We start from the raw sequence: 14,481 nt of genomic DNA on the forward strand, positions 1-14,481 counted from the left end.
TCCAAAAGTCTTCTATAGGAATATGAATATTAAAAGGGTAGTAGGAGGAGGAGTGGGGCAAATTAGGGACTTAAAAAAGGGGTTTTTGCAAGGAGGCAGGGAATATGGTTGAGGTACTAAATGAATACTTTGCATTGGTCTTTACCAAGGAAGAAGATGCTGCCTAAGTCATAGTGGAAGAGGAGATAGTTGAGGCTAACAATTGGTTAAGAGGAGGTATTAGATAGGCTGGCTGTACTTAACAATCACAAACATCATTGTGACTGGATGAGATACTCCAAGATACCAAGGGAAGTAAGGGTGAGTATTACTGAGGCCCTGGCCTTAATCCTTCATACTTAGGTGGTGCTGGAGGATGCGAGAATTGCAAATTTACACCCTTGCTCAAAAAAGGGCGTGAGGATAAGCAAAGCAACTACAGGTCAGGCAGGCTTGGCCTAAATAGCCAAGTGGTTATGGTACTGGGTTTGTAACCCCAAGATCAAGAGTTCAAATCTCACAATGGCAAACTATAAAACAATGTAACCTCATCTAAACACAGATGGAAACGTGTTTGTACTTGAAAGAGTTACAGATCAGGCAGTTAAAACTGGATGGTGGGAATTTGAAACAAAATCAACAGTCACTTAGACAAATGTGGATTGATTAAGGAAAACCAGCACTAGTTTGTTAAGGGCAAATTGTGTTTAATCAACTTTGAGTTTTTTTAATGAAGTAATAGAGATGATTGATGAGAGTAATGTGGGTTGATGTGGCGTGCATGGACTTCCAAAAGACATTTGATAAAGTGCTTTGTAGCAACAATGATACAAAATTGGCCTAAGTGACAGGAAACAAAGGGTAGTGGTGAATAGATCGGAGGAAGGTCAATTGTGGGACCCCAGGGATCAGTGTTAGAAACCCTGCTCTTCTTTATATACATTAATGACCTATAATTGGCTCTACAGGGCACAATTTCAAAGATTGCAGATTACACAAAATTTGGAAATATTGTGAACTGTGAGGAGGATAGTGATAAATTTCAAGAGGACCTAGACAAGCTGATGGAATGGTGGACAATTAGCAGATGAACTTTAATGCAGAGAAATCTGGACAAAATAGCTTGGGAGAAATTGTTCTGATTGGTGGAAGAATTGAGAACCAGTGGATACCAAATGCTGAGTATTTCTAGCATTTTCTGTTTATATTTCAGATTTCCAACATCTGCAGTGCTTTGCTCTCCTATTATATGCTCCATGCCGGGCATTTATAAGTATGTTTAGTTTAAATTTAAAATGACATATTTATCACTCAATGCAAAATATGATTTTTCTGTTAACATTGATTGGTGCTAATTTACTGCAAGGTTTTTTTTAAAAATTGGAAGCGAACCCAGGAGTTATGCACCAATAGGATATGTCACTGTTAGTTCAAGATATTCTCATTTGTACATGGGATTGTTGTTTGCTGTGCTTTTGAAGATCAAGTCTTTTGGATGTTGCTGTCTGGATATTGCATAGGGCCTGGTTCAAAGAAGCAGAGATAGTTGCATAATATGAACAACCAAATTGTGTGTAATTGTCTGACAAAGCCACGATTGTAAAGTATATCAGACTGAAACCTGAGCTCTATGCCTTCATTTAGAATGCCCATTGAGAGTACAAAAGCCAAGAAGTTTTACTAAACCTATACAAAACAGTTGGACCTCACTGTGACTATGGTTCCCAATTCTGGGCACCTGAAAGGTGTGAGGGAAAGGATTAAAGCTGGGTGGTAGGATGGAAGGGAGGGGAAGGGGGAATTAAGGGCTGGGAAACAGGACAAACACCAGGGCCCATGATTTCTCTCTATGGCCCTGGCAATATGAGGAGAAACCCTTGAACGCAGCAAGTGATTAGGATCTGGAAGGCACTGCCTGGGAGTGTGGTGGAAGCAGATTGAATTGAGGCCGTCAAAAAAGAAAGAATTTGTACGGCTATGGGGAAAAGACAGGGAGTATGACCAAGTTACTCTTGCAAGAGCCAGCACAAACACAACAGATGAATGGCCTCCTCTTGTGTTGTAACTATTCTATGATTCTACAATCCTAGACTTACAGCACAGATATAACAACAGATCATGACATTAATTGGATGAATCATAAACAGAATGGGAAATTGAGAATTTGATACATAGGTGACGATTAGGTAGAGGTGGAAGAAAGCACTTCTCTTTGCCTTTAACAGTTACACTGCTTGGGTAAGCTTGAGGCAGTAAGAATTTAAACTTTTGTCAGTGTTATAGCATTTAGTGCAAGTTAATATGCAAAATATCTTAAAACAGACTAAAGGTAATTACCTACAAATATGAATAATGGTGTAAACTAGAACCCTATACCTATATTTTCTTAAGTTAATAGTTCATACAAGTTAAATTAACTGGTTTTTAAAAAACATTAAATTTAAGCTAAGTGAATTCTGTTTATTCATTTACTGGATGTGGTTGTCACTAGCGAAGCCAGCATTTATTGAAAATATCTCACTGCCCTTGAGAAGGTGGTGGTGAGCTGCCTTCTTGAACTGCTGCAGTCCATGTGGTGTAGGTACACCCACAGTGCTGTTAGGCAGGAATCCCAGAATTTTGACCCAGTGACAGTGAATATAGTTCCGATTCAGGTTGGTGTGTGGCTTGGAAAGGAATTTGCTGGTGTTGGTGTTCCCATGTGCTTGCTGCCCTTGTCCTTCGATATGGTAGAGGTCACATGTTTGGGAGGGTTTTTGAAAATTCATTTACAGGATGTGGGCATTGCTGGGATATTGTCAGGGCCCGTAGCCCTTTCAGTATCCAGTGCCTTGAGCCATTTCTTGATATCATGTGAAGTGAATCGAATTGGCTGAAGACTGGCATCTGTGATGTTGGGGTCCTCTGGAGGAGGCGGAGATGGATCATCCATTCACCACTTTTGACAGAAGATTGTAGCAAATGCTTCAGCTTTATCATTTGCACTGTTGTGCTTGGATCCTCCATCATTGAGGATGAGGATATTTGTGGAGACTCCTCCTCCAGTAAGTTGTTTAATTGTCCACCACCATTCACAACTGGATGTGACAGGACCGCAGAGCTTAGGTCTGATCCGTTGGTTGTGGAATCGCTTAGCTCTGTCCATCACTTGCCTCTTATGCTGCTTGGCATGCAAGTAGTCCTGTTTTGTAGCTTCACCAGGTTGACACCTCATTTTTAGGTGGTACTGCTCCTGACATGCCCTCCTGCACTCTTCATTGAACCAGTGTCAATCCCATAGCTTGATGGCAATGGTAGAGTGGGCAATATGCCAAGCCATGAGATTACAGACTGTGGTTGAGTACATTGCTGCTGTTGATGGCCCACAGTGCCTCATGGATACCCAGTCACGTTTTAGATCTAGTTCAAAATCTATCCCATTTAGCACGGTGGCAGTGCCACTCAACACAGTGGAGGGTATCCTCAATGTGAAGATAGGACTTCATCTCCACAAAGACTGTGTGGTGGTCACTCCTACCGATACTGTCATGGACAGATGCATCTGCAGCAGGCAGGTTGGTGAGGATGAGGTCAAGTATGTTTTTCCCTCTTCTTGGTTTCCTCACCACCTGCTGCAGACCCAGTCTAGCAGCTAAGTTCCTTTAGGGCTCAGCCAGCTCGGTCTGTGGTGGTGCAACTGAGCCACTCTTGGTAATGGACTTTGAAGTCCCCCACCCAGAGAACATTCTGCACCCTTGCCACCCTCAGAGCTTCTATTCAACATGGAGTATTGAATCATCAGCTGATGGGGTGCAGTACATGGTAATCAGTAAGAGCTTACCTTGCCCATGTTTGACTTGGTACCATGAGACTTCATGGGGGCCAGAGTTGATGTTAAGGAATCACAGGCCAACTCCGTCCTGACTGTATACCATTGTGCCGCCACCTCTACTGGGTGTGTCCTGATGGTGGGACAGGACATACCCAGGGAGGGTGATGGTCCTGTCAGAGATGCTTTGGCGAGTTGATACAGTGCAGACTGCAGTCATGGTATTTGTATGGCTGGCCCTATTAAGTTGCTGGTTTATGGTAAACCCCAGGATGTTAATGGTGGGAGATTCAACAATGGTAATGTCACTGACTGTCAAAGAAAGGTAGTTAGTCTCTCTTGTTGGAGATGCTTATTGCCTGGCACTTTTGTAGCGTGAATGTTACTTGCTACTTACCAAACGTTGTCCAGGTCTTGTTGCATACAGACATGGATTGCTTCAGTATTTGAGCAGTTGTGAATGGAACTGAACACTGCACAATCAGTGAACATACCCAATTTTGAGAGAGATTATTAATGAAGCAGCTGAAGGTGGCTGGACCTAGAACACTGCCTTGTGACGAACTCCTACAGCAATATCCTGGGGCTGAGATGATTGGCTTTCAACAACCACAAGCATCTTCCTTTGTGCTAGGTAAGCCTCCATCTAGTGGAGAGCTTCCCCCTGATTCCCATTGACTTCAATTTTACTAGGGCTTCTTGATGCCACACTTGGTCAAATGCTGCCATGATTTTAAGGGCAATCACTCTCACCTCACTTCTGGAATTCAGATCTTCTATCCATGTATGGACCAAGGCTGTAATGAGGTCTAGAGCTAAGTGGTTCTGCCGAAAAACAAACTGAGCATTGATGACAAGGCTGTTAGTGAATAAATGACTCTTCGTAGCATTGTTAACCTTTCTATCATGTTGCTGATATTGAGAGGAGGCTGAAGGGATGGTAATTTATCAGATTGGATTTGTCCTGCTTTTTGTGGACAGGACATACCTGGGCAATTTTCCGCTTTCTCGGGTAGATTTCAGTGTTTTAGCTGTGCTTGAATAGCTTGGCTAGTGGTGCAACTAGCTTGAGAGAGCAAGATTTCAGGACTTGCTGATGAAATGTTGTCAGGATGCATAGATGTTGTTGTATCCAGTGTGTTCATCCACTTCTTGATATCACATAGTGAATTGAATTGGTTGACGACTAGCTTCTGTGATGTTGGGAACCTAAGGTGGAGGCTGACTAAACAAACACACAGTACCTCTGGCAGAACATAGATTCAAACACTTCATTCTTGTTTTTTGCATTGATTTGCTGAGCTCTGCCATCATTGAGGATGGGGATGTTCACAGAGCCTCCACCTCACATTAGCTGCTTAGTTGTTAACCACCATTTAAGAGAAGGGGTAGGACTGAAGAACTTGAATTATATAACATTTTAGTTAAATATATCAAATAAAGTTTGACAAAGATGGGTAGTGGGTGAAGTGTATTATATCTGCAGCATGTGGGAGTTTGTGGAGAGCAGCATGATCCCAGAGGACCACATCTGCAGTAGGCAGCTGCAACTTAAAGAACATTGGTTCAGAGATGTTGAACTGAAGTCCAAGGTGCAGACATTGTGATGCATCAGGGAGGGAGTTACATGGATATTTTGATCCAGGAAGCAGTGACAGCCATTAGATTTGGTTAGTAATCAGAGACAGGAGGATGTGACCTCAGTGGTGGAAGAGTCTCAGAATTTAACATTGTCCAACAGGGACAAGGTACTTCTTTTGGTGTGGATTAAAACGAAGACTGCAGGAAGGATGAACAAATTGACCACACTCCTGCAATACGGGAACATAAAGGAATATGGTAGCTCTAGGGAATAGTATTGTTGGGGATAGATGCTGTTCTCTGCAGTTGTGACTGGGAATCTTGAAGACGAGGTTGCTTGCCAGTAGGGTTAAAGACATTTTCTGATGGCTGGAGAACTTGGAGAAAGGGGGTAGGGTGGTGGGTGTTGGGGGAGGATCTTTGTTAGCCACGTAGGGACCAACAACATAGGTGGAAGTAGCACTAAGGCCCTGCTAAGGGAATTTGAGGAGCTAGAGCGCAGATTAAAAAGCAGAACATTAAAAGTAATAACCTATGGATTACTACCTCAGCCATAAGCAGATTGGCATAGGGACAATCAAATTAGAGGTTCAAATGCCTGGCTGAAAGAGTGGTGTGGAAGGCAGGGATTTCAATTTGTTGGGCACTGGACACCAATACTGGGGGAAAGTAGTGAGTTCTTCCATTGGCATGGACTCAACTTAAGTTGACCGGGAGCAGTGTCTTGGTGAATTGAATATCTAGGGCAGTAGATGGAGCTTTAAATTACTAAGTGGGAGGGAGTGTTCAAGTAAAGGTAAATCTATAAATCAAGTCTGTATAGTAGGATAGCAATTTGGGTAAAATCAAGCAGATTGTGTTAGTAAGGAACAGAAAGTTTAACAATGGGAATAGGACATCGACAACTAAGGCCATATCAGAGAGAAATAGAAAAAAAATTAAAATCAAAGGTGCTTTATCTGACTACACGAAGCATTCATAACAAGATATATGAATTAATGGCACAATTAGAGATAAATGGGGTTGATACAATAGACATTACTGTGACATGTTTGCAGGGTGACCAAAGTTGGGAATTAAATCTTCCAGGGTACTTGACTTTTAGAAAACATGGGTAAAATGGAAAAACAGGTGGGGTAGCCCTGTTAATGAAGAACGAAATAAAAACTGCAGAGAGAAAGGATTTTAGCCTAGAAAATCAGAATGTAGCATCAGTATGGAGAAAAAGCCATGAAGTAACAAAGGGCAAAAAGCAATGGTGGGAGTAGTTTATTGCCCCCCTCACCAGTAACCAGAGTGTTAAACAGAGTATAAATCAGTGAATTAGAAGAGCATATAACAAGGATAATACAATAAGCTTGGGAGACTTAATATGACTGGGCAACCAAATTGACAAAAGTAGCTCAGAGTACAAGTTCATGGAATGCATTTCAGACAGTTTTCTAGAACAATACATTGAGGAACCAACTAAGGAACAGGCTATTTTAGATGGAGTATTGTGTACTTGTTAATTAGTAATCTTATATTAAAGTGGGGAAGAGTGATCATAATGTGTAAGAATTTCATATTATATTTCAGAGTGATATGGGTAAGTCAGAAGCTATGGTCTTAAATATTAACAAAGTAAATGATGGAGATATGAAAGGTGAATTGGCTGAGGTAGATTGGGAAATTAGATTAAAAGATAATGTTTGATGAGCAATGGCAAATATTTAAATAAGTAATTTATAGTTCTCAACAAATGTACATTCACTTAAGGAATAAAAACTGCACTGGAAAAGTGGTCAAACCATGGCGAACAAGAGAAATTAAGGATAATGTTAGATTGAAAGAAGTGGCTTACAAAATTGTCAAAAACAATAGCAAGCCTGATGATTGGGAAGATTTTAAAAATCAGCAAAAGATGACCAGAAGGTAATTAAGAGGGCGAAATGGAATGAGAGAATAAACTGGCAAGAAATAAAAAAACATATTGTAAGACAGGGGATTCCTCCTCCAAGCACCAGCCCAGACCTCCTCCATGGTAAGGCCAGAATCAAGAGCCTGGTAGAAAATGGTGGTGATCATACATCACTTATGCATGTTGTTTTTAATTTTCTCCCCACTTCTCCTGAAGGTGCCATCTATGCTGGTGAGGGCCTCTTTCTGATACCTCAGTAGTACTGGCTATTCCATCATGAGGTTCATCACAACCTGATCCTGTCCTCACCCCTAATCGAAAACCTTTTTAGAAGTGGTTACCAAATAGCAAACCTTTTTAAAAGGGGTTTCTAGATACCGGGGTCCTTATATGATTTCCCACCTCCCTATGCAAAGGTTAATTGTATTATAATTTTACAGCACAGAAGGTTGTCATTTGGCCTATCATGCCTGTAGAATCCATGCTGCTGCCCCAGTTGAGATCAGCTAACTAAACACAGTCCAGGGATTAAAGTCATTTACAATATGTTTCCTATATTACAACCGTGACACAAGGCTTGGTACTGGGTTATATATTCTTCAAAATGTTTTTAAATATCTAGGAAGATGTCAGTAGTTTAATCCCAAAGACAGCAAATTACACCAAAATGGTAGGGGGTTAGATAATTCAGAGGAAGGCAGGGAACAAGCTATAACTTAAACCATTTGGGAGTTGGGCAGATAATTGGCAGATGTAGAATGTGTTCTGTAAGTGTAAAGTGATGGATTCAGGGAAACCGAGAATAGGCAGAAGGTTACAGGGAAATACTGAGGAAATAGCAAATAGATCTGGGAGTCTTTGGAGATGGTTGTCTCAAATGATTAAGCTGATACCTGGCTACTATCAAAATTAACTAACAAAGTGGTATACTGCATTAAAAAAGAATGTAGATCAAATTACTACCAGCCCTCCAGTTGTTACAAGCATTAGTATTCCCAGTGCAGACAAGTTCTGTCTCCAGGAGGGCAAAACTAGTGTGTTAGGATGAATGCAAATATGGAATGGGAATAATTTTACTATGAAGGTTTTTAAAGTATTTTAAAGGCGCTGTGGTTAGGATCTGGAATGTGTTGCCTGACAACGTGGAGGCAGATTCAATTGTGGCTTTCAAAAGGGAATTGGATGAGTGCCTGAAGAGAGAAAAACAGTATTGGGTGGGGATGGGATGGGATGGGATGGGGGAAGACAGCAGTGTGGGACTAGCAGAATTGCAAAGAACCAGTTTTCTGCGGGAAATGAACACAGGGCTATGACCAGAGAGGGAAAATGGGGGCAGAGTCACCTCTCTCATGACAAAAAGCATCTTTGTGCTTCCTTGTGACTGATTCAGGATCACCCACCATCTAAAGCAAGCACATCAACAGAAAAGATATCAAAGATAACTTAGAAAAACACACTGAATCATAGAATGGTTACAACACAGCAGGAGGCCATTCGGTCCGTCGAACTTGTGCCGGCTCCCTGCAAATCCAATTCTGCTGGACCCACTCCGCCCACCCCACAGCTGCAATATCTTTTTTCTCTTCAGGCGCTTATCCAATTCCCTTTTGAAAGCCACAATTGAACCTTCCTCCACCACCACACTGTCTGGCAATGCATTCCGGATCGTAACCACAGAACCTTTAAATTACTTCAAAAACCTGCAACAATAAAATGATTCCCATTCCACATTTGCATTAATCCTAAAACCCTTCTGGTGACAGAACTTATTTGCACGCAGAATATTAATGTTTGTCACAACTAGAGGGCTGGTACTGTAGTAATTTGCATGAAACTGCCAGCCCTGACGATCACATGGTGCTGATGTGAGACAAGAATAAACCATGGCAGCAGACGGCAGCTCCTTCCTGCTCTTCCTAACAGCGGCTTTTTTGTACCTTTTTATTCCCATTGGGGCCCTGCACACAGTCGGCTCCCTCCCTCTAGACACCGTCACTTTTTACAAGGTGAGTGCACTCTGAAAATGCTCTGTTTATATTAACTATTGTTGCTTATTTGATTTACATAGCGTCTGCTAAACGTGAACTTCAAGCGCTGTACATAAAATAAATTTGACAATATAGACGCTCTCCTGACATTGCAACTCATAAAACAGGTGCAATATCAAGTAGCAAGGAAAAGCACAATATTCGTGTTTCGGCAATGTCTAGGGCATGAATCGCAGCGAATACATTTTTTATTGAAAAACATTGAAGTGGCAGAATATAGCGTGGAAACCGATTGAGAAAATTGATTCTGGTCCGTCCCCGGGTTTTCTTTTCTGTAATGGGAATAAGGTTGGAGATTTATTGGAGAAATTGATAAGTAAAGACTGGTTGGGAATGTAAGCTTTAAAAAAATTACAATCAATTTAAAGAGGAACACGAAACGCGGCGCCATCCGCTACATGAGGAGTTTGCAACATTGCTCCATTGTTTCAGGGCCGTGTGTCTGTATCAATTTGGGTGTAAGGCAGATCATTGGAGGTCCTTGAGGACGGAGATGTGCAGAATTTTCTAGCACCGGATCTCAGCTGTGTACAATATTTTGTTAAGCCAGTCCGTTAATAAAATAGTTAACAGATGCTTTCCTTTTGAACTGCCGGGTGCGCTCCTCCAATAGGAAAATGACAGCAAACAGCGCCGACATCTGCCCACCAATCCTCTAAGCACGCGTGTGTTTCATCATCAATTCAACTTCTCAGTACAGGCCTCTGATCGTAGGTCATACATTTATTCATGGTTAACTTTGCTGCTCCTTCAATAGACACAGAAACAGCAACAACAACATTGAGCAGCAGGAGTAGTTTCTGTAAGTTGTGTCCCTGAAACAAGAAAACACAGTTATCCCTTTTACAACAGATTCACTTCCTGACCTGGTTGATGATTGGTCTTCCTCCCTCCTTCCTTTCCCCTCCTCCTGTCACTTCTCTCCAGCACTTTAATCACCGAGGCCGGAGCAACACGAGCTCGCAGAATGTGCTAGAATTCAGTCATGTGTAGATAACGCATCTAATTACAAGGGTTATTCTTCTTAAAACAGGAACCACTGCAGAAACATCCTCATCAGGTGCAGCATTTTTGTAAGATTCCAAAGGTCAAAATATGTAACTGAGAAAAAGAATGAAAAGAAATTGTCTCATTTACACAGCGCCTCATCACGCTGTCAAACTTGTCTCAAAAAACTACACACAATGAATAACTCTTGGAGTAAAGACAGTTAAAGGTTATATCTCTGAAACCTTGCACATTTCATTTTTAAACATGAACCTGCTTCACAAAAAGAGCTTTTTAAAAAAAATTACAAAAGCATGACAAATGAAATCTGTAAAAAGTATCATCACAACGATAAAGACAGAAAATGGTGGAAATGCTCAGCAGGCCAGGCAGTATCTGTGAAAGAGATACCGCTTCAGGTCTCCAACCTTTCTGCCGATTGTCCACCGAGTATATTAGTAAGCAGATTGGTTTATGTGTAAAGGGAGCCCTGGGTTAGTTTGATCTTAGGAAATGCAGTTCCTGATGATGAGGATTGTTCAGACACAGTATGTGGACCAGGACCTAAGGTATCAATATTTTCTGCAGGTAATTCCCAAACAGAAGTATGTCCTGGTAAAGATTGACACGCAATATCCATATGGAGAGAAACAGGATGAGTTTAAGAAATTAGCGGAAAACTCTGCTTCCAGCAAGGAGCTCTTGGTGGCTGAGGTGGGAATATCAGGTAGGAACTGAGTTACTTGTCCAATTTTAAACAAAGGATAAAACAATGCGGTCAGCATTTTGTCACTTCTTTGACCAGTGTAGTCTCCTCCAACCACTTTATGTCACATAATGGTTAGTTCTCACAACAATATGATGCAATTCCAATCACAGCTGAAACCATGTTTAATATGAAGCTCCCATATAAATTTAGTGTGTTGGGTTCGCACAGAAACGCTCCAGCAAGGAGTGGGACAGCTAAGAGCCAGTAGTGCCAGATAGCAGATCCTGACCTGAGAAACAGATTAATGCAGAATAACTGAGGAGTGTCTATTGCCATCCCTTTCAGCTGGGAGGAGAAGATGAGAAATGAAGGGGATTTGCCTAATATAGGAAAAGAGGAAATAAAAAAAGATGTGCATTGATATAAACACTTTTCATGTGCTGAGGACATCCCAAAGCACATTGCAGCGAGTAAGTACTTTAGAAGTGTTGTCATTTTGAAGTGTTGTGTGAAGGGTTAGTGAAGGGTTGGGTCAATGCTTATTCGGGAAGCTTCTCTTGTGCCAAGCTATAGATTCTCGGGGAAGTTGAGGCGTTGTTTGAGGGGGGGGGGACACACAGAAATGAATTCTGAGGTAAAAGGGTGTTTTAAACATATAGTCAAACTATGCCATGAAAAATGATTAAACTGTAGTTATATATTTTTAAACAGATTATGGTGAAAAGGAAAATTCAGAACTTGGCATGAAATACAAAGTGGAAAAGGACGACTATCCTGCCTATTTGCTATTCACTAACGGGGATTTGGAGAATCCAGTCCGGTACACCGGTGAGGTTAAACAGGACACCATTCAGCAGTGGTTGAAGAATAAAGGTGTGTGGGTTGGGATGCTCGGCTGCCTGGAGGAGTATGACTCACTGGCTGTGGAGTTCCGCAGCACAACTGCCCAGGAAGAGCGCCAGAAGATCATGGAGAAGGTGAAGGCCATGGTACAGGTGATGCCAGAGTCTGAGCAGAAACTGGCAGAACAGTACCACAAAATTATGAGCAAGGTTCTGGTGCAAGGTGACTCATTCGTCCATTCTGAGATTACACGGATTGGCAAACTACTGGGAGAGAGCAAGATGAGCTCAGCTAAGAAGGTGGAGTTTCAGAAACGCCAGAACATCCTGAGCTCATTTCAAATACCCAGCATTGCAAAAGAGGATTTGTAAGAATGAATTGGGATCTGTTAAAGTCCTTAAGTAAAAAGAAGTATCCTACTGTAAGCCATGTCACTGCTGAAGTTGCTAAGAAAAGGAGGACCCTGCCATCAGGAGTCCTCTTCTGGTTTCTCTTCTCAAAGGCTCTGACTCTTGCAGTATCTCAGCTGAGCCTGATCCTGTTCTCAGCTGCCACCTTGCAGGACCCACTGGATATATCAGGAGAACTAGCTAATTTTTTTTTGCCCCTCCCTTCCTAATCCAAAGGGACCAAAAGCCAATTATGGCATCTCGCACCTATCAGTTAACTCCGCAGTCTTGGACTCAACCCTCATACCTTTTTACTCTGTCTGGCTCATAACCACATATTTAGCAACAAAGCCCTGGGGGAAGTCTTAAGACCCTTCTTCGAAAGGGAATTTTCACCATCGTTGTGGCAGCACATTGTGTTGAAGCTTCAGGAGCATACGCTGATGGCGGGAAATAAGTCACTGCCCAATATGCTCTTCATAGCACAGAGTTCCCAATCTCAGCTGTGCTGCTACGAGGAGCTGCTGGTGGGAGTGATACCATTGCAAATCGATTTAAAACTGACTTCTAACAAGCATCCAATAAAATATTTTAAAGTACATCAAAATTTATAGAAATTTTGAAGTTCTTCAGCAGTGACATGGTTAAGTCTATTTGTTTACAAACCTTTTAATTTTTTAATTCTTGCAAAAGAACTTTTTCACTAACCTTTTGTTGAGGGTTAATCCCAGTATTGTTTCAACGTGCGGTAATCTGAAGCAGCACAGGTCTGTCCTGTTACTTCCCACATGGCTAGTTCCTGATATCAAAAATGCCACAGTGGGCTGTAACCAAACAGAGGTCAGGAAGTCAATAAGAAGTAACAATAGAAGATAATACCGTTAGAATTCTAGATACTGTAGTAGTGGAGCCTTTTTTTACTTCCTCTTTAGCTATAATACCTCTGAACAGTATTCCTTAACATTGTGTCACACTGGAAAGCAAGAGAAGGAACAATGTGAAGTCCCAACTAAGGTGGACAGGTGTGTCTGGGCCTCCATTCATACATGAAAATGCAGGTATGCCAAACACCACAGGTGAATGGAGGCAGGTGTGAGAAAGCCTTCCCTCTTCCAGCAAAAGACAATCTGATTCCCCACAGGAGGGTTTCTCAGCAAAATCTGCAGCGAATCCTTTTACATTGCAACCCCTCCACAATTTCCAGAAGTGATCTCAACAAGAGCAGAGCAGAACCTCAAATCCTGTTATTCCATGGACTGTGTAATACTTTAAGGAAAGGTGTTGTCTAACTACTGGTGACACCTGTACACCTTACAATTATCCATATTTTGATCTTCCCCCAACAGTTGATCTGTGTTAGGATTGTCCTGATATGCAAATAACCATTTGTGTGTTCTATTGTATGAATTGGTTTCAAAAATTTATTAAAAATTATAATTTACACTTAACTGTGATTCTATTTGACTCAAGAAGAAGTGATTTTACATTCTGGAATTCAGAACAAGTTTCTTTCCATCCTTAGCATTCTTGTAGTGTCAGCTTGGGTCAGTTGATGGGAACTCTTGCTCAAGTCAGATAGGTGAACTCCCACACCAGGACGCGATTGCATTATTTATACAGATACTTCAGTATGTTACTGAGGGAGTATTGCACCATCTTTTAGATTAGATAACAAGCCTTGGTACCTCTCTAGATGCATGTAAAAAGGTTTCCTTCAGTACTATTCAAAGAGGGAGTTTTGGTGTCCTGACCAATGTTTATCCCTCAACCAACTGCACTAAAATTGGATATTGATGGCTGAGGCTGGTTATTTTATGATTTATTGTGCAAATTGGTTGCCACATATGCTTACATCATCAGTGACACTTCAACAGTAATTCATTGAGTGTGATGCACTTTAGGACATCTGGAGTTCACTGAATTTATTCAAGGCAGAGTTAGATTTTTGGTAGATAAGAGTCAAGGGTTATGGGTAGCAGATGGGACACAGTGGAGTTGACACAACCAGATCAGTCATAATCTTATTGAATGGCGGAGCAGGCTTAAAGCGCTGAATGGCCTACTCATGCTCCTAAGTCTTACGTTCATGAAAAATACTGAACTGATGCAAGGTCTTCAAACATATGAATTTTTATAGAGAAAATAAGGAGAAACTGTTTTAAGTGGCAGAAGGGTCTAACTGGTGGACAGAGATTTAAGGTAATTGGCAAAGAACTAGAGGTAGCGTGAGTTAAAAA

General features: G+C 41.5%; 2 protein-coding genes across 3 annotated transcripts in view; one reads left to right on the top strand and one right to left on the bottom strand.

Annotated features, from left to right (window-relative positions):
* Positions 1-9,133: 9,133 nt before the first annotated feature.
* LOC121285483 (endoplasmic reticulum resident protein 29-like) lies at positions 9,134-13,692 on the top strand. Its single transcript, XM_041201959.1, has 3 exons — positions 9,134-9,274; positions 10,892-11,030; positions 11,724-13,692. The coding sequence occupies exons 1-3, from the start codon at positions 9,152-9,154 to the stop codon at positions 12,224-12,226; spliced, it is 765 nt and encodes a 254-aa protein (XP_041057893.1). The 5' UTR covers positions 9,134-9,151; the 3' UTR covers positions 12,227-13,692.
* naa25 (N-alpha-acetyltransferase 25, NatB auxiliary subunit) overlaps positions 12,952-14,481 on the bottom strand; it is a 107,643-nt gene continuing 106,113 nt past the window's right edge. For both annotated transcript variants that reach the window (XR_005944693.1, XR_005944692.1), the window contains exon 27: positions 12,952-13,068. The gene's annotated coding sequence lies outside the window, so the exon portion shown is untranslated. The remainder of the gene's footprint in view (positions 13,069-14,481) is intronic.

This window comes from Carcharodon carcharias, chromosome 13 (genome assembly GCF_017639515.1).
Source record: "Carcharodon carcharias isolate sCarCar2 chromosome 13, sCarCar2.pri, whole genome shotgun sequence".
Lineage (NCBI taxonomy): Eukaryota > Metazoa > Chordata > Chondrichthyes > Lamniformes > Lamnidae > Carcharodon > Carcharodon carcharias.